The 26,463-nt window shown below is 44.8% G+C and overlaps 6 protein-coding genes across 6 annotated transcripts; 3 read left to right on the top strand and 3 right to left on the bottom strand.

Moving 5' to 3' along the window:
* Positions 1 to 7,351: 7,351 nt before the first annotated feature.
* Positions 7,352 to 7,777, bottom strand: TRUGW13939_10601 (uncharacterized protein; the record flags this gene model as incomplete). The annotated part of the gene is made up of 2 exons (XM_035493712.1): positions 7,352 to 7,651; positions 7,703 to 7,777. 2 exons carry the CDS (start codon positions 7,775 to 7,777, stop codon positions 7,352 to 7,354), a joined length of 375 nt encoding a protein of 124 aa, XP_035349605.1.
* Positions 7,778 to 9,529: 1,752 nt separating this feature from the next.
* TRUGW13939_10600 (uncharacterized protein) lies at positions 9,530 to 10,881 on the top strand (the record flags this gene model as incomplete). Its single annotated transcript, XM_035493711.1, has 3 exons — positions 9,530 to 10,517; positions 10,573 to 10,746; positions 10,799 to 10,881. 3 exons carry the CDS (start codon positions 9,530 to 9,532, stop codon positions 10,879 to 10,881), a joined length of 1,245 nt encoding a protein of 414 aa, XP_035349604.1.
* Positions 10,882 to 12,071: 1,190 nt separating this feature from the next.
* Positions 12,072 to 13,088, top strand: TRUGW13939_10599 (uncharacterized protein; the record flags this gene model as incomplete). Its single annotated transcript, XM_035493710.1, has 1 exon — positions 12,072 to 13,088. One exon carries the CDS (start codon positions 12,072 to 12,074, stop codon positions 13,086 to 13,088), a length of 1,017 nt encoding a protein of 338 aa, XP_035349603.1.
* Positions 13,089 to 17,401: 4,313 nt separating this feature from the next.
* On the bottom strand, positions 17,402 to 18,413 carry TRUGW13939_10598 (uncharacterized protein; the record flags this gene model as incomplete). The annotated part of the gene is made up of 2 exons (XM_035493709.1): positions 17,402 to 18,048; positions 18,119 to 18,413. Coding segments are annotated over 2 exons (942 nt in total), but the record flags the coding sequence as incomplete, so codon positions are not given.
* Positions 18,414 to 20,859: 2,446 nt separating this feature from the next.
* On the top strand, positions 20,860 to 23,698 carry TRUGW13939_10597 (uncharacterized protein; the record flags this gene model as incomplete). The annotated part of the gene is made up of 4 exons (XM_035493708.1): positions 20,860 to 21,064; positions 21,133 to 21,716; positions 21,794 to 22,279; positions 22,334 to 23,698. 4 exons carry the CDS (start codon positions 20,860 to 20,862, stop codon positions 23,696 to 23,698), a joined length of 2,640 nt encoding a protein of 879 aa, XP_035349601.1.
* A 303-nt stretch (positions 23,699 to 24,001) lies between these two features.
* Positions 24,002 to 26,010, bottom strand: TRUGW13939_10596 (uncharacterized protein; the record flags this gene model as incomplete). The annotated part of the gene is made up of 8 exons (XM_035493707.1): positions 24,002 to 24,226; positions 24,316 to 24,626; positions 24,684 to 24,843; positions 24,905 to 25,006; positions 25,070 to 25,434; positions 25,486 to 25,709; positions 25,773 to 25,917; positions 25,980 to 26,010. The coding sequence occupies 8 exons, from the start codon at positions 26,008 to 26,010 to the stop codon at positions 24,002 to 24,004; spliced, it is 1,563 nt and encodes a 520-aa protein (XP_035349600.1).
* Positions 26,011 to 26,463: the final 453 nt, after the last annotated feature.

Here is a 26,463-nt window from a genome sequence, read left to right as displayed (position 1 = left end):
CAGTGACTGGGCCTGGGTTAGGCCTGGGTTATGAAGCTTCGACCCAGACCCAGACCGGGTTGGGTTTTGGGTCGTGACCTTCGACCCAAAATGGGTTATGCGGAAGTCTAATTCTGCGTTCTAATATTTTTACTAAGAAAATAGTTATCTCTCCATATAGTTCTAAATCTAAATATAGAAATGCTATAAAGCAAATAAAAAAATAGAAATTAATGATTCGTCAGCCTTTGCCGGAATTCGTAAAGATAGAAAATGTTTTAAAGCAATTTGAAAACCGGTGATGGCTGATAGTTCCATCTATAGCTCTGGCTAGGTAACTTATCTAATAGCGAGAACCCCACCCTATGACGTATTTATAACTATTGTAAAGTGGGTGGTGTCTGAAAGACTTATATATGAGGGAGTTGGAACCTACTGGGCTCTGAGGGGGTTCCTACTAGGAGTCGAGGCAGTATATAAAGTAAATAGATATGGGTTATATTGATATAGAATAAACCGCTTGAGCCCCTTCATCCTGGGGGATGGGGTCTCAAGCTTATAAGCCTGATCTAGATGAGATCCTACTTCCTAACAGGGTTATATTCACCGAGCATGAGGGGTAGATGCATCCTTTGTGATGTATCAACTCAACCCGCGGAGGATATGCAGGCCTTTGTAAGCCGAATCAGCATCCCCAAGCCTAGCACTTCACAATCCATCCCTCCTGGAAGAGATCGTCCTCGAGACCTTGTATCCATAGATTGGGAATAACCTCATGTCTGACACGGTGGTTACTACAGCAGCCAGCCAATCAAAACAAAGGGCATCACGGTTTCCTGATTCAGAAGGCGGTTTAATGCAGCAGTGGGTGGGTCCACCCACGCGTGTGTTGACATATGGAAACTCCAAAAATAAACATAGGATGTTCCTTATCCACGCGCAGCAACACCTTGATATATGCCCCTTGTTGATTCCCCTGTCGATTAGTTTCGAGTTATAAGCTATCACAGACATTTTACTAATCTTAAATCATGGTAGTTCTTAGAATCAAGCTTTTTTCTTCGTCCTGTTCTGCTTCTGCCTCTGCCAGCAATAGCCTCCTATGCCCCCAAGCCCATTCGTCTCCCAGTTCAGGTGCATATTGACCTATCCTAACGTTCTTGTAGAAAACCCCAACCTGTTGTGGGCCCTCGGGCTCTACTCATTGTGGCCGCGGTGCTTGCTGCCCTACTCTGGTAAGTGCTTCCTTAAGAGGCTCCTAGTCGGCTTCGAGTCGGTTCCTAGTGGAATGGTATAGTGCTTTGGTATCCCAAGTTACTGTAGTTGTCTCTAGGACTTCTTGTAATAGTTATCCAGCAGTTATTAGATTATTAGCTAACAGGTTTGAATAATAAAAGAATGTTTTTACTCTTTCTGTCGTCACCACTGAGGAGCTTGATGTACTCCTCGCTATTATAAGTAGTTCGATATAGGCTTTCTCAAATTGACCTTGGTTTCTCCCTCCTAGTAAGCTCCGTCTTAGGGCCTAGGTGGATAGTATATATAGTAGATACTAATAAGTATATCCAATTTTTAGGAAGATTCGGACTTGTTGTCCCTTGAGCCCGATGCTGACATGACTAATTGCCTTGAGTCTGACCCTGCCAGAGATGCCACTTTAGCTCCCTTGGCTGAAAATATAGTAGAGGATACTAATAAGACTCTTTGTCATACACAGACCGCCTTTAAGACGCCTATGTCGGTGGCTTCTGTCCTAGATATCCCTAATGTCCTTCTATCTGGCGACCAGCCAGATTTTTTAGGATATTATGACCCTCAATCTGGGGCTCCTTTATATGTGCTCAGAGTACGTGGTCTATATTGATTGACTAGTTAGGAGTCAGCTCGATTAACGAGGGTCCCTTCTACATACTTTGGTGCCATCCCTATGGCGGATGAATGCTTAGTACTTTAGCAGAGCCACCCCTGTTTGTGTTGTGCAAAACTGGTGGGCTGTCACTAGAATTTCTGCATACAGTGTCTGCCAATAGAAAAATATTGTTGCTGTTCCTGTTTAGGAGTAAAATACAATTCTATACCAGACTCACAGTTGGCTTTATTCCGTATTGTGTAAGCAATGTTCTGTTTAGACATGTCTCTAGAGGCCATCCGGGCAGCCACCAATTAGATTTAGGTTATCGAGGGGACGCTCTGTAGAGAGCCATCCTTGTCACCTTCTTAATTATGGATTCGCTCACTAGGACTGTCTAAGTCAGACTGAGTCATAGTATTAGAAGCCTATCTTAACTAGATTAAAGGTACTATAGGCTAGATTCTTTAAATCTTAAATCGGCAAGTAAGTATAATCTCTTTTTGGCGTTTGCTTTCAATAGGGCTTTTGCCTAGTCTAGTACTGATAGTAATAGAATGAATATTTTGGCATTGTGTCTACCGCTGTCTCTGCTGCTCCTGCTTCCCCTGCCGCCCGCCGCCATGGCGGTGTTTTGTGGAGTCCTTCTGTGTAGGGTAGTCCTTTGGGACAGTAGTTTAGTCTTAATGGTTGGTTTTCTTTTGTTTTTTTGAATAATAAAATCTTCTTTCTCGTCATGCGATTTCCTCGTAGAATCCTCGTTAAACCTAAAACCCGGTGGGAAAAACAGGAAGAGTGATTCCGGAGCATAGCTAGCTCCCTCTCATGGCCAAGTAGTAATCCTTGTTGGTGGTGCCAAAGGGTATAGTGGAGGCGAGAAGGTCATATTTATATACTAGGACAGTTCTGAGTCAGAGCCTTTGTGGCTCCTAATCGGCTTCGGGTAGGAGGCCCCAAAGTGATAAAGACCAAAAAACCTGTTCTTAGGAAAAGGGTCTATCTTCTTTTTGCTTTGTAGGCTGCCGACTGGTGATATTCCTCAAGGAGTTCCTTTGCATTGCCGAGGTCTTCTTTATCCAACTATTTGTTCTTATAAGAAGGATATCCAAGCTATTTTACTAAGTACTTGGTTTGTCTGCGGTAGGTGCGATGGTTGACGATGGCTTTGATTTCCTATTCTTCTTTGTTATCTACAATAATCGCTTGTGGTTCCCGTTCACTTTCTTCTCTTTTCTGTGGATAATACGGTTCTAATAAGGAGACATGGAAAACAGGGTGAATTCGATGTTAATTTGCTGGTAGCCGGAGCTGGTAAGCTTGCTTTCCTATTCTTTTGATAATCTTAAAGCTTTTTTTATATAGGAAGTTAAGCTTTTTGTTTGGTCTAAAGGATTTGAGGTTTTTTATGGATAACAGCACCCAGTCACCTACAGTGTACTCTTTTAGTTGGTGATGTTTATTATAATAGGTGGCTTACATCTGGGTTGCTTCTTCAAGATGAAGCTTTACCTGCTCTTTAATTTCTTTTAATTTCTCGACGCGCTCTTGTGTTGATTGAACCATAGAAGATTCAATATGGTTATCAAAGAGAGGCTTTGGGTCGAAGCTGACTAGGCCCCTAAGTAGGATCGTCCTAGTGCTTGCATATTTTAAGTTATTATAAGCGAACTGAGCTGCTGATAAATGCTATGCCCAATTATCCTGTCGCTGGTTCGTATAGCAGCGTAGATAGTATTCTATAACCTGGTTTAATCTCTCCGTCTGGCTATCCGTCTGTAGGTGAAAAGCAATGCTCAATCGTTGCTTGATTCCGAATTGATATATTAGTTTGGATCAGAATCTGCTAGTAAAAAGCGATCCTCGGTTAGTAATGATGTTATCCGGGTAGCTGTAGATGTTGAAAACTTTTTTGGTTATTATATCTGCAAGTTCTTTAGTATTAATACTCTTCTTATAAGGAATATAGGTGCTTAGCTTAGTGAAGTGGTTGATAATGACTAATATAGAGTTATAAACTTCTTTCTGAAGTTTATTTGGAGGCAGGTCTGTGACAAAGTTTATAGACAAGCTTTTATTTGGTTCTGAGGGGACTGGTAATGATTGTAATTGACTATAAGGTCAGTGCCTTCGCATCTTTATAAGCTGATATATCTTATAAGTATGAATGTATTTGTCTATGTTTTAGTCTATCCTAGGCTAATAATACTTTCGACTTATTAAGTCAAGAGTTCTTGCAACGCTGAAATGACCTGTATATGGGTGGTTATGATACAACTTTATGAGTTTATTCCGCAGAGCTATATCCTTTGGCACATATACCCTCTCGTAGTAATGTAGGAGACTATTCTTAGTACTCTAAGCTGTCTTTGAGTCCCTGACTCGGTTCCTAGTTATCTTCGAGTCGTTTCCGACTTAGTTTCTAGGTAGGTTCCTAGTTGTTTTCAAGTCGTCTTCGACTCGGTTTCTAGGCGAGTCTGTTAATTTGGATTTGGAAATCCTATCTGCTGGAACTATCTTCTGTTGAGAAAAGGCGTTCCCTTTCTGCAGCTTCTGTACTAGGTCCGCAGTTGATGGCGTTAAAGAGCCAAAAACGTCTTTAGCTTGCATTGCTCCAAGTGCAAGTCTTCTCTAGCAACGGCAGGCTCCGGAAACCTGACCGTCTATACGCAAATCCGTACTAGGGCTCTTTCTTTGGGATAAGCTTGCTCTACTAGGACTATCCTCTAGAGATATCAAGCTTGCCAGCCTTATGCTGGATTTTAATGTGTTTAATTTCAATTTGTGTTGCAAAGTTAGTAATAATCCAACATCTTCTTTTTTCTCCCTGTCTTCAAAAAAGTCTGGGCATTGGGATGGAGCGTCTGAAGGGTTCTTTACCCTAGGCTTATATTTAATCTCGAAATCATAAGCTGCTAGAAGCTGAGCCTATCTGGCCTGTTTTGCATTCAACTTCTTCGCAGTGAAGAAGTAAGTTAAATTATTATGGTCTGTCTGCACCCTGATGGGGTGCTTGCTACCTTCAAGGTAGTGACGCTATTTCTGGAAAGCAAATACAATTGCTCCCAATTCCTAGTCATGCACCAGCCAACGACGTTCTGTCTCGCTGTGCTTTTAGCTTAAAAAAGTAACTGGATGCTAATATACTCGGTTTCTAGTCGGTTCCGAGTCGGAGCCAACCCAGGTCCTAATAGGATCTGTATCGGAGCCTAATTGCAGAAGTATAGCTCCTCTTCCAACCTTCAAGGTATCCGTAATAATCTTAATTCTCTTCTCTAGGTCAAAGTGTCTTACTACTGGAAGACTTTTGAAAGCGTCATGAAGCTCTTCAAAAGCCTTCTTTGCTTCCAGAGTCAGTTTGAACCCATGAGTCCCTATTTTGGGATCTCCTTTAAATATCTTAGACAGCGGTGCTGTTATGGTTGAAAAGCTTCTTATAAATTTTCTAAAAAACCCAGTAAAGCCTAGAAAAACTTGGATCTCCTTTACAGACTTTGGTTCAGGCCAGTTCCGAATAATTTCAGTTCGTTTGATGTCCATCGAGGTTCCTTGCTCATCAATGACATAGCTTAGGAATTTTACCTTCTACTGATGGAAACTGTACTTTGAAGCTTTTGCATATAGCCGGTGGTCTCTGAGCCTCTGTAGAACCTGTTTAATGTGCTTCACATGTTCTTCTTCTGATTGTGAATAAATCAGGATATCGTCAAGGTAAATGATTACAAAATCATTAATAAGGCCTTTCAAGGCATCATGAATATAAGATTGAAAGGTCACAGGGGCATTAGTCAACCCAAATGGCATGACTAAATACTTATAGTGCCCATACCGAGTTCAGAAAGCCGTTTTCCACTCGTCTCCGCGCTTGATTCTTATCCAATGATATGTATCCCGGAGATCAATCTTGGTAAAGCGTTTGGATCCCGTCAATCAGTCCAGCATCTCGTCTATTCTTGGTAGGGGATAACAGTTTTTGACTGTAATCTCATTGAGACCGCGGTAATCCACGTAGACACATAAAGAGCCGTCTGCTTTCTTTACAAATAAAATAGGTGCACCGGCTGGGCTTGTTGATTCTTGGATCCAACCCTTCTGCTGCATCTCTTCTAGGTATGTACGCAGGTGTTCCAGTTCTTTCACCAAGTATGGGTAAAGGGGTCCATAAGGAGGGCCCTTTGCACCTAGTTACAATATAATCTCATAATTGACATTCTCAGGAGGCAGGGTTGCCACCTCCTTTTCTGAGAATACATTGGTATACTCATTATAAGTGTCTAGAAGTTTTCCTTCTTCTAGTTCGACTGCTTCTGCAGATAAAAAGAACATGGTCACTGTTCTTATTAACAGTCCAAAGCATCGAGGCATCTCAATTTTAATCTTAATGGGCAATTCTTTACTTTTTCGAAATTACCACTTTTGCCCGCGCCAGGTAAGGATCATGGGATCTTCGTCCCAAAGCCAGGTCTTCTCTAGGATAGCTTTAAATCCGGTCATGTTGATTACATAGAACCATAGGGGATAGTTCTTTTCTCTCCCCTTTATGTCAATAACCGTGGTGTCAAGGTTGAGGATAGCGAAGCAAGTAGTGACCTGCCCGTCAACGAATTTGACAGGTTGTTCTAGGTTCCGAGTTAGCTCCTAGCCGGCTTCAAGTAGGAACCTATATGATATAAAATTCTCGTCTGCTCTAATGTCGAGCATGGCGGTCATCTCGGATCTTGCTTCGGGAAGGTTCAATCTTATGTGAATTGGCATAGCGAAGTTCTTCAAGTCTTCCTCCTTCCTCAAACTGGCAACCACGGGCAGTCCTCATTGGGTTTGCTCTTTGTCAGACTGTTTCTCAGTCTCCTTTTCCTTTTTTGTATGGGTAGCATTTAGCTTCGGGGGTGAAATTGGATTCCCTTCAGCGGTTTTAGTAGCTTTGCACTCGGTAGCATAATGGCCAGTACGATTACAACAATAGCAGGTCACTGTCGACTTATCCTTGTTCTTTAAGAAAGATTTCTACTTCTTCTGAGATTTCTCTCAGTCATTGTAATCTAATCTATATTTTCGCTTTCGAGTCGGCTTCGAGTCGGAACCTTCTTGGTTCCAAGTCAGACCTTAGCCTCCGGAGCGATTGTTATTCTCATTTTCAGCTTTCCTTTCCAATCTCCGCTCTTGCTTCTCGATTTGATACAATCATTAAACGGTAGTAATTAGGTCCGGAAGCTTCGCTAGGAGCGTACCCATTCTCATGATATCCGAACGGATCTTTGGCAACAGCTTTGCCAGGAAGATTCGATATTTAAAAAGGTCTTCGGCCAGTGGAGGCCCGCCACTTCCTTCTCTCGCTTTCTCATAGAGAATCGAGAATTTGGAATAAAAAGCCTCAGGGTCTTATCCATTTAACTATATTAGGCTTAATAAAGCCATAGCGCTGTTGATTCCTCAGTTCTAGGGGGATTCAATCTGGTCCTCCAACCAGGTTCGGAAATCGTCAAAGGTAAAAGATTGCAAGTTAATCGAATTTTTCTTCTCTCTCCATTAGATACGGTGGTCTCCATCAAGCCAAGCGGCAGCATATTGGACTTTACTTGCTTCGTCGGGGTAGGACCGGGGACAACTTAAGATGTTGTTTTCCACGTCCTCAATCCATTCCTCGAATTCCTTGATTGATTTTGAAGCAAAGCACTTAGGGTCTGGAACCTTGGTGTCACGACGTTCGCTGGTAGTCGCGTGCGACGGTCCGGTGGTTCTGAGTCCTTGTATAAGGGCCTGCAGCATCTCCATAATCATGTTGACCTGTGGAACAGCTTGTGGAGGTAATTCTTCAGAAGTCGCATCCTGCGCCGGTTCAGTACTGGTATAGTCCTAAGCCTCTTCCTCCTCATATACAAATCCCGGGTTAGGAACTGGAACAGTTCCCGGTTCATCCGGTGTTAGAGAAGTCATGCCTCGTGTAGTCACCATCGTCTCGGAGTCGATTCGGATCCTCGTGGAAGCGGTTTATAATGTAAAGTGGGTGGTGTCTGAAAGACTTATATATGAGGGAGTTGGAACCTACTGGGCTCTGAGGGGGTTCCTACTAGGAGTCGAGGCAGTATATAAAGTAAATAGATATGGGTTATATTGATATAGAATAAACCGCTTGAGCCCCTTCATCCTGGGGGATGGGGTCTCAAGCTTATAAGCCTGATCTAGATGAGATCCTACTTCCTAACAGGGTTATATTCACCGAGCATGAGGGGTAGATGCATCCTTTGTGATGTATCAACTCAACCCGCGGAGGATATGCAGGCCTTTGTAAGCCGGATCGGCATCCCCGAGCCTGGCACTTCACAACTATCCAAGCTAGGGCCACCTGTAATTCTATACGAAAGGCCATCTTTTGTGGTCGAAAATATCACCATTTTTATTAAAATACCGCGTTTAAAAATGAAGTATGTTATTTTATATATATAAAATTATATACTGCAGTGGGGGAAGCCCACTACATTGGCACCTTCGGGAGGGTGGTTTCCCCGGTGGCCGAAGGGGATGTGTTTATATGCAAGCATCGAGCGGATAAGTGGTTACAGAAGATAGCGAATAGACACCTGGCGCGGCCGGTGTAAAGAAGAATTGATTATTTGAAAGTGTTTTATTAGTCTATTTGTATGCATCCTACCTGCGCGCAGGAAACGACGGTTCGATATACACCCTGCTACATCTCACGCCAGTCCTCTTTACCAGGACGTTCACATCTTCCACCACAATACCTAAATTAAATTTCATTAAATAATTATTACTTTAAGGAAAATTATAGTTATATATAGTGTATTTTTTTGGTATTTTATTAATACAGATGTAATTTTCCTCAGCATAGCTTCGTGGAATTTTAAATCTTAGAAATCAGTTATTTATAGCATATTTTATATAATATTTAATATATATATATATAGGGTTTCTTAATAAATTGTGGAGATTCAAAATCCTAAAAAATGGTCATTTTATATGGGATTACAGGTGGCCCGGCTGGCTTGGATGGTCCGCGGGGGTTATAAAATACGTTATTACTTTTTATAACTTTAGTTTTACAGCCTCTTATATTTAATGATAAATGTTAATATAAATTTATACATAAATACATCTGGGCAGATAAGTTCCTTACAACTTAGACTCGTATCTCAATGTAGTCAAATTCACTTAAGTTAATTATGTCAGACAGCGTGCAGCACCAATGCAAGACCCTGGGTTGCACCCTTTTTGGTCAAGCGGAAAATGTCCGTCAATTTATTACTAAGTTACCGCACTAGCTCCCACAGCACAGCAGTTCCTGTCAAAATCCTAACCTCCAATTATACCAAACACGCCAGAAAGACAATATATCCTAAAGTTAGTTATTCCATATATCTAATAATTTCTTAGCTAGCCTGGAAGAGGCATCTCAGGATCATCATCGTCTCTCTATTAGATCCTTTAAATTATTACCAGACCCTTTTTTCTCATAACTCTCTCTACTAAGACAGATAGATACCACATGGTACTCCATTTAGACACAGGGCCCATGCATTGGCAATGGCGCTCTTCTAAATTTTTTGTTCTAGCCACCGTTGCTATAGCCCTATTTATTGGTTCGTCCTATCCTACTCCCCTAGAAAGATAAACAGAAAAGAATATCTCACTAATCTCTCCGCCCCAGAAATTTTCCTCTATGGTTTTCTTGTTCCGATCCTGCCTTACATGCTCGAAGAGCGGCTACATGTAGGCTCAGATCAAACGCAGCGTTTCACCTCCATATCTCTCGCCCTCCACGGCCTGGTATCCGTTTTTGGAGGCCCGCTCATCGGGCATTTCGCGGACAAGGCGTCCAACCGCAAGCTCCCGTTTCTCATAGCGCTGGTGGGATGTATCATCGGGACGTTCATGGTCGCCTGTGCGACGTCTGTGGGTGTATTCTTCGGCGGACGTGTGCTGCAGGGAATTTCAGGGTCCGGGGCGTGGATTGTGGGCCTAGCAACGGCGGCGAATGCGGTCGGTCCGGAGCAGATTGGGACCACGATTGGGATTCTTATGGCCTTTGTGAATGCAGGGATGATTACGGGGCCGATGGTCTCGGGCTTTATTCTGGAGGCGGGGGGGTATTGGTTAACGTGGAGTGTGCCGGTGGTGCTATTGCTCATCGATGTCGCGGCTCGTTTGCTGATAATCGAGAACTCCGAGAGACCCAGCACGAAGGCTCCGGCAGAGGCGGAGGAAATAGACAGTCTTCTTCATTCGCAGGATGGTGGTCAAGAGGGACCGTCTGCTCCGAGCTCGAACTTCTGGCGCACAATGTTAAGCAATAGCCGTGTGATGACGGCATTGCTGATTGGGACTTGGGGTCCGGCCCTAAGCACATGCTTCAATGCCACTCTTCCACTCCATGTGCTGAATATCTTTGGATGGAGCTCCTCTCGTGTCGGACTGATGTTCTTCCTGCTAGCTGTACCGGGTCTATTCTTCAGCCCGCTCGCGGGATATCTTCGTGATCGCATCGGCACCCGAAAACCAGCTACTATGGCCCTTGGTTTACAGGCAGTGTTCCTAGTCCTGTTAGGATTCGCTGGAAACAGTCATTTTGACTGGGCTTGCTCTGGTGGCCGCGGCCCGGCACTTTATATTCTCTCAATTGTCGCAATGGGCATCCTGCGACCTTTTATCTCGGGTATCGGGCCCGTAGAGTTAACTTGTAAGTATCTAGTCATGTATATCGGAACAGCTTCGTACTAACCTATGTATCACAGCCGTCGTCAAAGCAGAAGAAGCAAAAAATCCAGCGATCTTCGGACCCCGAGGTGGCCATTCGCGTGTCTTTTCTCTGGTTGAAGTCGCTGCCACGGCTGGCATGACGATTGGCCCCATAATCTCTGGCATCCTTGTTGAACAATTCGATTACTATCGAATGTCCTGGATATTAAGTGAGTCATTCTCTCTCTCTTCAACTCCCATGGTTCTCGTTGACCTTCTTAGGCGTTATATCTATCATTATGGCTACCTTAGCCTATACCTTCCTAGGAGATAAAGATAAGGCACGTGAAGCAAACGCTGAGTGAAGGTAGAACAGAAAATATTCGGACAGAAACGATGAAAGGGGCGTCAAAATATCATTCTCAAGGCCTTCAGTATGCCACCTTCTATTGTGTAACATTGTTGATTTTTATGTTTCAGCAGTCGCTCTGAGAGCTAACAATTGGGTGTTCAGACAGGCAATTTCCCTGGAGAGACGAGCAATTGGTGGGACGAGGCGGGTGAGTATAGGGAGCGGTGATGGAGAGGTGTAGGGCGGCGAGCCGCATTCGTCATCCGGAAAATTTCCCATCCACGATCTCGCCCAAACTACATATGTGGTTTAGGGAAGATCGGGGGTTGACACTTTCTGGATTAGCACATGCGGCTTGCTGCTCTATACCTCATCCCGCCACTCTCCATCCTTATCCAGCCTTTCCCTATCCGCCCGATTAGTCACCTTTAAGGGCTATTATTGAAATATAGGAATTAACAACTTTATATAATAGAGAGTAGTATACTGGTGTCTTTAGAATTATAATAGTTAATAGAAGAATAAGAATAAAAGGTTTATATAAAAAAAGAGAACCTAGAATCTCTATTTTATTTTTTAAAATTTAATTTAGCTTATATTACTTAGTTTAGAGTATATTTATTAATTTATATAGCTCTTATCTATTAAAAATAGCAAGAAATGTTAGGGTCTTAGCCCCTGGGATACTCAGGCTTCGCTCTCGTAGAATAACCGCACCTGGTCCGCACCTGGTTCGCCATAGAAGAACCCCCTGACGCTACACCAGATTCGCTAGGGCGCCCCCGGGACCCACACTCGCCTGTATCGACATTCGACAATGCGAACCCCTGCGAACCTTTTCCTTCTCTTTCTCACGTTCGAATCTACTCAATTCCTGGACCTACATAAGGCCAGTAAGACGGGACCTAGCCCGTAACATTAGATTCGAACGTCTCGCCCCCCTCCCCTATTTAAAGGGTCGAGAACGCGCCACTCCCCTCACCCGAAGGGTTGAGCTATACGATCGCTCCTCGTTCGTTCGAGTCGAGCCCCTGAGAACCGTACCAACTCTCCTCATTCGGAGGATTGAATTATTATATCGCCGCTCCTCGACGACCGAGTTGAGCATTGAGAAATTTCCCCATTATGACGAATAGCCCACCGAGGGACGGCCCGGACCGAAGGGGCATACCTTTGGAACCGAACCAGCTGTTATTGGAACAAATGCAACGAATGGAACTCCTTCTGACGAATATGTCCGCTCGCCTATCGCATGTCGAAGGACAAGTTAACAATACGACCGAACCACCTATGCCCGAGGTCCCTACTGATGCCACACCATCGGTAACCCCTATGTACAGTGCGAACAAACCGCGCCACTCCCTTGACCATCCCGATAAATATGACGACTCTGATCGTTCACGATATATGCAGTTCGTGGCAATCCTATATGCAAAATTGACGGTCGATGCACCAGCGATCGGAGGACCGTACGAGCAACTGTGGTACGCCTATGGACGGTTGGCAGGAAAGGCCCAGACGAAGGTCTACCCCTGGATGCGGCTTCATGGGAACGTAAATACGGTCACCCCCGCTACACTAGAAGCTTTCTTTGCGCACCTTAACGTGCTGTTCGAAGATCATCAACTTGTGGAGAAGGCGAACCTTGAACTTAACCGTATACGACAGGGGCGCACCCCTTTCCAGGACTTTATCAGCGAATTTGAACGGATATTACTTCTTGCAGGAGGTCAATCATGGACCGACGACGTAAAAATCTCACGACTGAAAACCGCGATTAACCAAGAAATGAGGCGTGCGACTGTCGGGAGCGACATGCCGAAGCAGTACGAAGCTTTCTGCGAACGCTTACACCGAGTAGCGAACGACCTTGAAGAGCTGAAAAGGATTGACAACATCCAGTCCCGATACAAGCGGAACACTTCCCGTCCGCTCACAAAAGGAACCTCCCCCGACAGAGGACAGCCCCAAGTCATGGACTGGACACCTGCGGGCCTGCCAATTAATACTGTCAGAACGGACAACTGTTTTCGATGCGGAAAACCGGGTCATATTGCCCAATACTGCCCCGAACCTGCGCCGCTCCGTCGGGCGCCATCTCCGAGGAACCGTGGCAAGAAGAAACACGATACGTTCACGAGAATATCCAACACCGGAGTAAAGGAGAATGAAACCGAATCTGATACAGGCTCAGATAGCACATCAGAGTCAAAAGAGTAGCTCCTGCGCAAAGTCGCCCGCAGGAGCCAAAATGCAAAACAGCTCGTGACTTCGAGAATTTTAAGAAGATGGTTGGAAGGTTTGACGGACCCCCATTCAATATAGACGCATGGTTAGACCGTAGAACCAATGCCAATGCTTTAATTGATAGTGGGTGCCTCACCTATGGGATCATCAAAGAGACCTTCGCTCGAAAGAAAAAGCTGAATTGTAGCGCTATTAAACCTCGACCTATTAAGGGATATGATGGTTCGGCACCTCAATACATCAAAGAAATTGCATGCGTGACATTAGATATCGGGGGAAATATACAGGAGAAAGCCTACTTCTATGTGGTTCCGAAGTGCGAATACGATATGATATTGGGTCTCCCATGGATGGAACACCAACATGTAAGAATTGACGCCGCTGGAGGCCGACTGGAATTCGGGAACGGAATATCCGTCGATAAAAAGAACCTGTTACGACCTGAGTACGCCCCCCGACAGATCGGTGCAGCTGCGGTGAACGCTTTGAAAAGGATGCGAAGCAGGAAAAAGGAGGTCGACATATTTGCAGTCTCCATGCGGGATATTGAGAAAGCTCTGGCCCCGAAACCACAGACAGACCCAGGGAACAAGCTACCTAAGCATTACCACGAGTTCCTGGAACTATTTGACCCGAAGGAAGCTGACAAGCTACCACCGTCACGTCCGAATATCGACCATCAGATTGAACTAATTGACGCCGACGCGAAGGGGCGCAAGCCAGAGATACCATGGGGCCCTCTCTATAACATGTCACGGGAAGAACTGCTGGTCCTACGGAAAACTCTCCACGACTTACTGTCGAAGGACTTCATACGTGTGAGCAACTCGCCCGCTGCAGCGCCGGTACTGTTTGTAAGGAAACCCGGAGGAGGACTGCGCTTCTGCGTCGATTATCGGGCGCTCAACGCTATGACAAAAAGGGACCGATATCCACTACCGTTAATACATGAGACCCTACAACGAATATCTAAAGCCCGATGGTTTACAAAGCTTGACGTTACAGCGGCCTTCCATAAGATACGCATCGCCGAAGGAGACGAGTGGAAGACAGCTTTCCGAACCAGGTTTGGACTCTATGAATGGTTAGTAACACCTTTCGGCCTTACCAATGCGCCGAGCACGTTTCAACGATACATCAATTGGACCCTTCGCGAGTTCCTGGACGACTTTGTATCTGCCTATCTGGACGACGTGCTTATCTTTACGGAAGGCAGCCGCGCGCACCATCGGAAACAGGTAATGAGGGTGCTAGAACGCCTGCGCACTGCGGGACTACAGCTAGATATCAATAAATGCGAGTTCGAGGTGCAGACAACAAAATACCTCGGATTCATATTAGAAGCTGGAAAAGGGATCCGAATGGACCCCGCGAAAGTCTCTGCCATTTTGGAATGGAAAGCCCCAACGTGTGTGAAAGACGTGCGATCGTTCCTAGGGTTCGCAAATTTCTACCGACAGTTTATCCGAGGGTATTCCGACATAATCCGTCCGCTGACAGAACTGACTAAAAAGGGAACTACCTTCGTTTGGACCAAGGCCGCCAATGAAGCCTTCGAACAACTAAAGCAAATGTTTGTGAGCGACCCAATACTAGTGCAATTCGACCCCGAGCAGGATACAATCGTGGAAGCCGACTCTTCGGGATATGTCGTAGGGGGGACATTATCACAGTACGATAACAAAGGACTCCTACGAACCTGCGCCTACTTCTCCCGAAAGTGCACGCCCGCGGAGTGCAATTACGAGATCCACGATAAGGAGCTATTGGCGATAATAGCGTGTCTGAAGCAATGGGAACCTGAACTAATTGGCACTAAGGAGTTTACTATCCTGACCGACCACCGGAATCTTAAATACTTCATGCAGCTCCGACGGTTGAATGAAAGGCAAATGAGATGGGCCGGTATACTCTCACGCTTCAACTATAAGCTCCAATACCGGCCAGGGCGACTAGCTGCCAGACCTGATGCACTATCGCGACGCTCGCAAGATATGCCCGATGGGATTGACGATGAACGCCTAGCATACCGAAATAAGCGTCTTATCAACCCTAACAAGGTACGGAGAGACTATCCAGAACAACCTCCCCAGGGTCGCTTATCGAACACCGCACCTGAACCCCATGTCCACGCTACCCACATAGAGCACTTAACGTCAATTGGAGAACAGTGGCGACTAGCCGAAGCCGAGGATAAGAATTATGAACGAATCAAAGAGGCCGTACGCCAGAAGCTCCCGCGGTTCCCTCAAGACCTACAACTTCGCACCATGGTATCCGAATGCACGATCGATGCAGCGGACCGGTTACTATTTCGAAACCGACAATGGGTACCAAACAGCGAACCACTCCGCACTCGTATTATACAAGATACGCACGACTCCTATCTCACCGGACACCCAGGCCGAAACATGACCTATGCCATCGTGGCCCGACAACTATATTGGCCGAACCTATCTGAGGATGTCCGAAGGTTCGTGAATAACTGCGACAAATGTGGTGCGAACACCGTATGGAGACAACGCCGACAAGGGTTATTAAAACCGCTCCCTGTTCCCTCGCGAATGTGGCGAGATATTAGTATGGATTTTATAGAGAAACTCCCAATGTCCGACGGGAATACGAATCTCATGGTAATCGTTGACCGACTGGGAAAAGGGATTATATTGGTACCATGCAAACACATAGATACTGAGACAGTGATATCGAAGTTCGTTGACCGATTCATACGCGAACATGGGCCGCCTAGCAGCATTATATCGGATCGGGGCACGCAATTTGTTAATGACCTTTGGAAAGGCGTGTGCGAACGTCTAAAGATCATGAGACGATTGTCAACCGCGCATCACCCCCAAACTGATGGACAGACGGAACGTGCTAACTCTGTGGTGGAAGAATACCTGCGGAACTTCTGTACCTACCTCCAAACCGACTGGAGCCCACTAACCGCAATTGCGCAACTCGCAATAAACGGGCGCGACGCTACTGCAACTGGTATCAGCCCCTTCTTCCTGACCCATGGATACAACGTCGAACCACTCCAGTTAGATGAAGCTATCCCCACATCTGAGCAGCAAAGACCCGCCGCCGAACGTGCAAACGATATAGTTACTAAGCTACGGCAGGCCTTTGATATAGCGCAGACTGAGCTTGTCTCAGCGCAGCAGCGAATGGAAGATAGTGCGAACCGTCGCCGAGAGACTCCTCTGGAGTATAAAGTAGGACAGAAGGTATGGTTAGACCTTCGGAACATTCGGACCGAACGACCTTCGAAGAAGCTGGACGCCCGACATGCGAAATATACTATACTAGAGAAAGTGGGATCCCATGCGTACCGACTCGATGTCCCCGGAACTATTCATGATGTTTTTCATACGACGCTCCTCCGCCCTGCGGGCACACGTCCGCTCCCTTCACAGACCCGACACGATTACCAGCCACCAGCGCACCTAGTAGAAGGCAATGAAGAGTACCTAGTCGATAGCATACTCGACGAACGGACCATACGTCGGGGCCGCGGACATATGAAGCAATACCTTGTCCGTTGGACCGGATATGCGCGACCTACATGGGAACCTGCCCGGTCCATGGAAGACACCGAAGCACTCGACCACTGGCTCCAACACCACAACGCCCTTGCCGAAGGGGGGGAGTAATGTTAGGGTCTTAGCCCCTGGGATACTCAGGCTTCGCTCTCGTAGAATAACCGCACCTGGTCCGCACCTGGTTCGCCATAGAAGAACCCCCTGACGCTACACCAGATTCGCTAGGGCGCCCCCGGGACCCACACTCGCCTGTATCGACATTCGACAATGCGAACCCCTGCGAACCTTTTCCTTCTCTTTCTCACGTTCGAATCTACTCAATTCCTGGACCTACATAAGGCCAGTAAGACGGGACCTAGCCCGTAACAAGAAAGCTAACTAAAAAAAAATAATAGAAATATTAGATTATAAGAGTATTTAATAATGATAAGACTATAATTAGTAATAATTTAATATATTATAAGCTAGAAAAGGGAATAGCTTGTTAGTATAAAAGATAATAGAAGAAATAATTAATATAAGTTATTAAATAGTATGTAAGGCCGTGAGACCTTCGGGACGCATCAGATGCCGCACCTCGCTACACTAGCCTTACAGAAGGTTGCCAAGCCACTAATAAAGCGGTATATATATTCTGACCTTTGTATAAAGATTATCAAAGGTCAGTAATCAGTTTGATTATCTAGCGAACCATAGCTTTATTATTAAATCTAATTTTTATCTGCTTTCTATATAATATCTTTATATTCTTGTCACGGGACCACAGGGCCGGGCCGAGGTGCGGCCCACTTCCCTGGGTGGCCGATAGTCTATAATGTATTTTATAACCCCCGTCGGCCACATAAGCCATCTCGGCCACCCACCCTCACCACCCTGTTGACTGCCATCCGGATGGTCCGGAGAGCCGTTGGCCTCGGCGCATGGAATCTCCACAACGTCCTCAGGGCGATCGTACTTGTGACGAATATAATCCCGAAGTGCAGCCTGTTCATGGGCCCAGTTGTATGCCCACGTGGAGCAACCGGCATAAAAATCGGTCAACTCAAGGGGGCAATCGACCCATTCTTGGAACAGCTCATGGATGCGCTGACTAGCCTGTCCGAGTAAAAAACCCGTGTTTAGAGAGACCTCGCCGCGGTCGTTGAAGTTGTCGTACTGATGAACGTCCACAGGCGCTGCGACGAGGGTTTCATCGGTGATGTTCCAGTGGTTCATTAACCATTCCAGCGGCACATGGGGGTAATGCACGCCGACATCCCCGTCCATGAAGACAGCCACATCATGAGTCAAAAGTGCCTCTTCCACAATGGGAACTTTGACCCATGTCCCATATCGGTCAGCGAACTCGGGAGCCCGTACGTAGCGATAGTCATAGACGTGGATGAGAGCTGTTGGCCAGACGGATTAGCTACAAATAGACCGCGAAAAGAAATAGCAAAAGCCAGTGTGAAAATCTACCATAAAGATAGTGATTCAAAGCACCGAAAGCCGACGGACTCGCTGTAGCAAATTTGAGAGGGTCTCCGGCGAGAAGCTCCCCGACACCATTGCGTGGCCGGCTATCAACAGTGAGGATGATGGCTTTTTTACCTAGCGGCGACTTGATTCGCGGCTCGCCTTGGACGGTGAACACTTGATTGTCGTCGTTGACAAAGGTGGGATCCGTGATGTTGTGGACAAGAGGTCTGTAGAATGAATAGATCTGGTCTTGGAACGAGGAAGGATGATCCGGGGAGCTCCATGAGAAGTCTTCACTAGAATAAACATCATGTTAGACAAGTGTTTACCGTCGGACAACAATAATAGGACGCCAAAAAGGATACTGACGACAAGGGTCTAGGGAGTATATGATCGGCACCCTTCCATTGGGTAAATGCGAAAAGCACACCGAAGACTGACACCAATACGGCAGCAAGACACCAATAACTCCTCGGAATGGGCGAAGAGTTTAACATATTTCCTAAGGAAATCGATTACTAATTAACTAGAAATGAAAAAAGGGCGTTGGCGTCAAGACTAGTGTTATCAGTTTGTTAAACGAGTGTAAAAAACAACATAGCATAGTGAAATTGACGACGAAGTTAAGAAAGTCGAATGAGCCAATAACGAAAGACATAATATTGTGGCTCTGGTATCTGCTCTTTCGCCTGAAAATATCGCCAACACATGCGTTGACAACCTGAAGACATTATTGATGTCTCATTTGTGGGTGAAAAGCTTTAGACCCTAATGGTAATCCATTGGCATAAACACCCAGGTAATGCGATAATATCGCGCCATGTTCACTGATTATTGGCCGCGATCTGTTTTCCCTTTGTTCTCTTCCTGCGAGGTCATGTCATTTTCCTCAGTGCTGACTTTTTTCTGCTCACGGACCGACGCGGACTCCGAGAGGCTCTATCAACAAAACAACTCCCTACCATTCGTTGTAGCTGGTCGTATAATTTGGTGACGCCTTATGCGTTACAAGCTATGCCTATCAGGGTAGCCGCTATAGAACGTCGTGGTCCGTTTTATTGGGCTACTCGGGCCGAAATGATTAGGGTTCCTATTATTGCCTGACTTTGATTTGCTATTATTGTATGTACTGTATGTGTTGGTTGGTTCCACCCGGCATACGCACTACCAAAAATTGTCCTATGTATTTAGCCCATTTTTAGAATATAAGGCTGGTTTATTTAAAAATATAAATAACAAATAATAAACTGTTCATCTTGTAAATATAGATTTAACTTATATTCTCCATTTTAATTAATCTTTTATGAAAATCTGTTCGTGGTGTGCCTAAGGAGTACGTAGTTAAAAAGAGCCAAAGAATGCGACAGGGGAATTAGTGGAAATAAATTTCTTTTAGCGACACTGCATTTTTTTGTTAACCTTAATGGAAAACAATTCTGACACCTTAGAAATGTACGAGGTCTTGGCTCTACTTTCCGATTGACTACCCTGCCAGGGGTTTGCAACACTAACAAGCTATTTCGTGACACGGAGAGAAGTAACCATCTGTTCAACATTCTCTTTCACTGGCTAAGGGTTGAGCCAAGGAAAGAAACTACCAAATGCTGGAGACATCAACCACGGGTTCAACTGGATCCTCTATCATGATTGCCCTCAGCAAATCTACCTAGGTAGCAAATACACACACCGTATGCTATTCTATAGAATTGCCTGGTGACAAATTGTCTGATAGTTTCTGCCCCATTTTCAAATATGAAGTTTCCTATCAATTGTACCGAAGAGCAGCCTTGTAGAAGGGGCCTTTTCAACGAAACGGTGCCCCAGCAGCCCCATGTTACCTTCTAGTATTTTAGTACCTTAAATTTAATTCTAGATAGGTTAGAAATAACATTGAAAGGGCTTGTTAGTAGAGTTCTGAGAATGCAGGTACAAAGGGGCAACTTTATGGGGGGCCCAGTAGGAAATTTTGCTCATGTAAGGCTGCATACTCCCCGTTACCAACCGTGTTTTGTTGCTGATCCGACACTACGAGCTCGTAACTTTCTCAGCTACTTATCATAACAAGAATAACTATGTAATGGTTGCTAGATTTAGGCTTAACTATGGTGAACTCCAGTATTTTCTTTAATGGTCAGGTGAACTACCACTGAAAAAGTAGTCCGTTAACCTTACTTCACTGAAGCGTGGAAGATTGAATCTAATTGAAGACAAGGTTATAAATTACAGGCCCCTGCTCTAGAATTTAAAAATATCAGCCCCGAACATAGGCCGGTTTTATCTAGCTGCTTGGTTTCTTTTGGCGTTGATCAGCAAAGAATTAACGACTAAGGCGGCCCATTAGAACATTTTCCAAAATTTTGATACTATACGAGGGGCCTTGGTCTTCTAGAAACAAACTAAACGCCTACGTGACTGCATATTTGTAACCTGACATTAAAATCATATCAAATAGAAGTACTAGGACATTTACTATACTCTCAAAGTTGTTTTTGTATGGTTGCTATATCACGGGGTTGGATAGAGAATGCCCAATTCGTTAGTCATCAGCACCATTTTGGTGACAAAGTCATTTTATTAAAATTACGACGGAGATTAACCTCTTACTTAGCTCTAATATATATGGATCGAAAGCTGAGAGCTATAAAAACACAAATTTCCGGGTTATGGATGAGGATCGTGGTTTTGCGAGCTGTTATCCCAAGCCCTTTACAAAACACTCATTTATGTAATATTCGTGGCCAATGTGGAGGAATTTTATCTACCTTATACCCCTTCTGGGTACAGCTGTGGTAGCCGACGTGACAGACAGCTGTCCAGGCTACAAAGTCAGCCATGTCCAACAGACAAAAGGTACAATAACTGCCGATTTGACGCTTGCAGGTTCGCCTTGCAATGTCTATGGCACTGATATTGAGAACTTGAAACTAATTGTTGAATATCAGACGGGTAAGATGAACAACCAACACCCAGGTCCCATGTATAAGAGCCAAGCTGACTAGTGATCATCTGATTAGACTCGCGCCTGCACGTCAAGATATACGATGAAGATGAAAAAGTCTATCAAATCCCTGCCTCAGTACTAGAAACTCCGTCGGGGCAGCCGCAGTCATCCTCCAACCAGTCAGACTTGATATTCTCGTATTCAGAAGCCCCTTTTTCTTTCGCTGTACAGCGCCGTTCCGACAGCGAAACACTATTCAATTCATCCGGATCTAACCTCATTTTCGAAAGCCAATATGTTCGACTACGCACATCTCTTCCCTTAAACCCCTATCTCTACGGACTCGGAGAGGATTCGGATTCCTTCAGACTCGAAGTCAATAATTACAAACGCACTCTATGGAACACCGGACAGGCCTACTTACCCACCAACGGACCCTTATACGGCAGTCATCCGTTCTATATTGAAATGAGGAATGGCCGAGCTCATGGTGTCTTCTTATCAAATAGCAACGGTATGGACATCAACATCAATCAAACGTCCGGTACCTCTCAATATCTCGAATATAATACTATTGGCGGCGTGTTGGACTTCTACTTCTTGGCCGGACCTGCACCTGCTGATGTTGCACGTCAATATGCTAGCGTCATTGGAACGGTATGCATTCCCGTCTCCTTTAACCCCTTGAATTTAAAAATTTTGAATATTGAGGCAAGTTTCTGACCGAAATACAGCCAGCTCAGCAATCGTATTGGACCTATGGTTTTCATCAATGCAAATATGGATACCAAGATATTATGATGGCTGCGGAGGTTGTATATAATTACTCTCAAGCTGGAATTCCCCTCGAAACTATGTGGAACGATATTGATTATATGGATTTACGACGAACCTGGACTGTTGACCCTGACCGATTCCCACTCGAAAAAGTGCAGGAATTTGTGACATATCTGCATGAAAATCAGCAGCATTATATCGTCATGGTCGACCCCCCAGTCTCAATAAATGACAGCACATCATACAACAATGGAGTGGATGCTGGTGTTTTTATTCAGTACGATAACGGCACCGAATTCCTCGCAGTTATGTGGCCTGGAGCAGTCTCATTCGTCGATTATTTCCATCCCAACTCACAAAACTATTGGAGTGGTCAAATCGGTTCATTCTTTAGTGACAGCAATGGCATAGGGGTGGATGGCATTTGGATTGACATGAACGAGGTGAGTATCTACGACAACAGTGCTCACTCATAGACAACTAACGTGAAAGAACAGCCCGCTAACTTCTGCGGATATCCTTGCATTGACGCCGTTGACCTTGCTATCCAAATGTCGAACCCTCCCCAGCCACCTGCAGTTCGCACATCCTGGGACCCCCTCCCTGGGTTTCCCGTTGATTTCCAGCCACCAGGTGCTTCAAAATTCAGGAGAGACTCGACAGCTGGGAACATGACAGGGTTCCCGGACCGGGATTTACTCAACCCGCCTTACACGATTGGACATGTACAACCGCTGTTGAGCACAGGTACCATTTGGGGAGATCTTTCTCTTTATGGTGGGTATACTGCATATGACACTCACAACCTGTATGCATCTCAAATGATTGCACACACTCGCCAAGGCCTTCTGGATCGCCGGTCCAATGAACGTCCCTTTATTATCTCACGAAGCACCTTTGCAGGGGATGGAAGAAACGGAGGGCATTGGACAGGAGATAATGCATCATGGTGGTCTCACTATCTACTGTCAATATTCCAACACATGGAATTCGCTTCGATCTTTCAAATGCCTATGGTGGGATCTGACGTGTGCGGGTTCAACGACGATACAACCGAGACTTTGTGTGCTCGCTGGGCTATGCTTGGTGCTTGGTATCCGTTCTACCGTAACCATGCCGATATTGGAGCTAATTTCCAGGAATTTTATCGCTGGCCGCTTGTTACCGATGTTGCTAAGAAAGCCATTGCAACTCGCTTCCAACTTATGGATTACTTCTATACCTCCTTCTATCAGCAGACCCTGGATGGATCTCCTACAACAATTACTCCTTTGTTCTTTCAGTATCCTGAAGACCCTAATACGCTTGAAATCAACTATCAATTCTTTTACGGGCCTTCGATCCTTGTATCCCCCGTTACCGTTGAAAACGCGACGAATGCAACATTCTACCTACCAGAAGATACTTTTTACGATTTCTGGACAGCGGAGAAAATGCCAGAAACGGGTATGGATGTTTACTACGACAATGTCACTTATATGGATATCCCAGTCCATATCCGTGGTGGCTCAATTCTACCGCTCCGAACCAACGCCGATCAAGTAAACACCACGACACAGCTACGTGAACAAGATTTCGAGCTTATCATCGCCCTCGACGATAACGGCAAGGCCAAGGGAAATCTTTATCTTGATGACGGGATAAGCATCAACTCGACCAGCAGCTTTATGGAATTTACTTACAATAATGGTCAATTGGTTGTCAACGGGACATTTGGTTACCAAACTAATGTTACCCTGCAATCCGCAACAATTTACGGAACAAACGACACAACTTCGCCTATACATTCATTGAACAAAGCGCTTAATTCGGCATGGAAAGCTGAGCTTAGCTCCTCAAATAGCACTGTTCGTTCCGGATGATTTGTAGTGAATTCGGAATCGGTGGGTGATGTAAAATATTCTTTCCTTGCATTTTTGAAATATTTTGTCAAATACTCTTCTTTTTGTATATACAATTACTTTCTCTTCACAAATCCAATATTTTTCTTTTTGAGATATCAATCGATATACTTCAGAATAGTAAAAGAGGGACTCTCAAATCCCATTCACTCTGTCCTGAAACCAACATTAACCCCGTAGACGATTAATATTTATTAAATAATCTTATATTATACGTAATTTTCATGAAGTAGGGTGTCTTCCTTCATAAATCCTTCAACATTTTTATTTGCTCACCTTGTATCGGGTAACTTGGGAGCCATCGCTCAATTCCACTGCCACGGGCTGTAACACATAACCAAATATCCGTGGAGCAAGAACAAATCGGAGAATATAGTAAATAATCCCTAGTGACAATATCGCCAGAGCAACCACAGAGGTAAGCCAGTATGGAAGGTTAGTGTTGCCTTTACCATCAGGCGGACGAACATATGGCATAACAAGGAGAAACTATATTCGAAAAAAAGTTAGAAGACCAAAACCAGTATGCTGCTTTGGGAAATAATGGGATTGAGATATTCGTGAGGGAAATAACTTACAATGTTTCCAGCAAGATAGAGTCCAATTACAATCCAAGGAGTTGAGAACGCAGAAATCCACCTTTCGGTGCTCGACAGACGCAATTTCACCAATCCGAAGGTGATGACAGTCAGAAGGAAGGTTGTAGGGTATGAAGACAAGCTGACGATGAAATTGAAAGCGTCACCTGCAGGTGGGGCGCAAATGAAGAGGATTGTAACGCCTAAGTGGATGGCAAGACCGAAGATGGGAGTCCTGAATGGTCGATTCTGCATTATTATGTCAGGAAACGGAGTTACACCATCCTTGGCGAGTTCCTGAATCAGACGGGCTAAAAAGATGTATCAGGTATGTTCATATTATCCAGAGATAGATGCCCACTACTTACGGACTGTGAAGGCAATTCCGAGAAGGTGGCCCAATGCAGAAATGGCCACAAGTGCTGGAAGAGCTTTTGTAGCTGCTGAATGGCCAAAAACGTTCTCAAAGAGAGAAGCAGCAATTGTAATCTTAGAAGAGATAAACTCTTCTTTGGGCACGGCTGCAAACTGTTGTTTGGGATTAGTAAAGATTATTGGTTGGCCATGGTTGTTTGCAGGGAGAACATACATATGCTATGTTTGCAAGCAAGTAAAGTACAGTAATGGCAGCCATGGCGGATGGGAGAGCAATCTTCAGAGTCTTCTTTGGATTCCTGACTTCAGATAGAACCTAATCATTTCTTCTGTTAGCAAGAACGACTAGTGTGTGGGCGCACTCGTGGGATGAACTTACCGCATTGACATTGTCATATCCTTGAAATGCGAAAATAGCATTCAGCAGCGCTGTTCCAATATTGTATCCATTGTTAGATGTTCCTTTAAAGGAGGTCGAGATGGCAAAGTTCTGAGGGTTGTCAATTTTCAAATGGCCTGCCAGAGCAGCAAAACCAGTGCAGACAATGAAAAGTAGAGTAAATAGCTTCACTAGACTGAGTATATCTTGAAGACCTCGTCCAATTCTTGGGGCGACCGTGTGAATACCGACAGCGAACACAGCCGCAGCGCAGGCGACTCCCCGGGTTTTCCAAGTAGTTTGGTCTACGCCAGCCGCGAGAAGTAGATAGGATGAAAACGTGTAGGCATTACTAGCCGATACCTCTATATTCAAAATCAGATATCCCTTCCAGAAAGTGACAGGGTGTTACTTACGGAGGAACACGCAATAGAAAAGATAAACACAAGTCTGAAGCAGTTTTGGCGAGAATGAACGCTCCAGGTAGACCTTGATACCCCCGGACCTTGGGATTGCTGATCCAAACTCGAGCATCACCATAGCACCACAAGTTGATATAAAGCCCGCAATAAGCCAAAGGATCAGAGACATTCCAACACTACCGCTGAGTTTGAATATCGTTGAAGGCGTGGAGAAAATCCTATATATCTGTGGTTAGAGCAATGCTTCTAGAAAGACATACACCGGTACAATCAGAACCCACCCAGCTCCAATAATCTTATTCACTATGAGTGATACCGCCCCAAAAACCCCGATCTCTCTCTCTTGAAGAACATCTTTCTCTACTATGTGTAGGAAATCTTGATCATTGGACACATCGTATTGAGGGACTGGCTTGGCCTCTTCGGCTATTATTTGCTAAGTATGTGTGCATTGGTGGCTCGCGACGTTGAAGGGCGTGGAAACTCACCAAAAGAATTTTTATTGTCAATTTCCGCCATATCCTATCTCTTGATGACCTCTCATAATCAAGAATCAAGTCCTGAAAAATATCGACTCTCTTACTAAAGTATTTGTACTCACTAGCTGATGCATCTAAAACCACTAAGTTCGAGCACGCTAGTACCAATCCACAATAAGCAAGCCTGAAGCCATATGGTGTCATTCTAGAGGTCGAAGTTTAAAAAACAATTAGGCAAAGAAAATTCAAATATAATTAGCGATCGTTCGGAATGTATTTTCCGAGTGGATTTACTACGTAATGTTTCTCGTGCATGGAGCCACTTAGTTATAAATGCACTTAGTTGTAAATGGTGTCATTTTGGGATTGGATGTCGAATTTAACGGTTTAGTCTAAAGAAACTACGCAGCATGGGGAAAATAACACCAGATTCGTTAGTATATAATTTATGAAGGAAAAAAAAAAAGGAGACTTCACAGGCGACAGCAGAAAT

The sequence above is a fragment of the Talaromyces rugulosus genome, chromosome VI, assembly GCF_013368755.1.
Source record: "Talaromyces rugulosus chromosome VI, complete sequence".
Lineage (NCBI taxonomy): Eukaryota > Fungi > Ascomycota > Eurotiomycetes > Eurotiales > Trichocomaceae > Talaromyces > Talaromyces rugulosus.
Note: the sequence above shows the minus strand (reverse complement) of the source record. Positions and strands in the feature narration are given on the sequence as shown.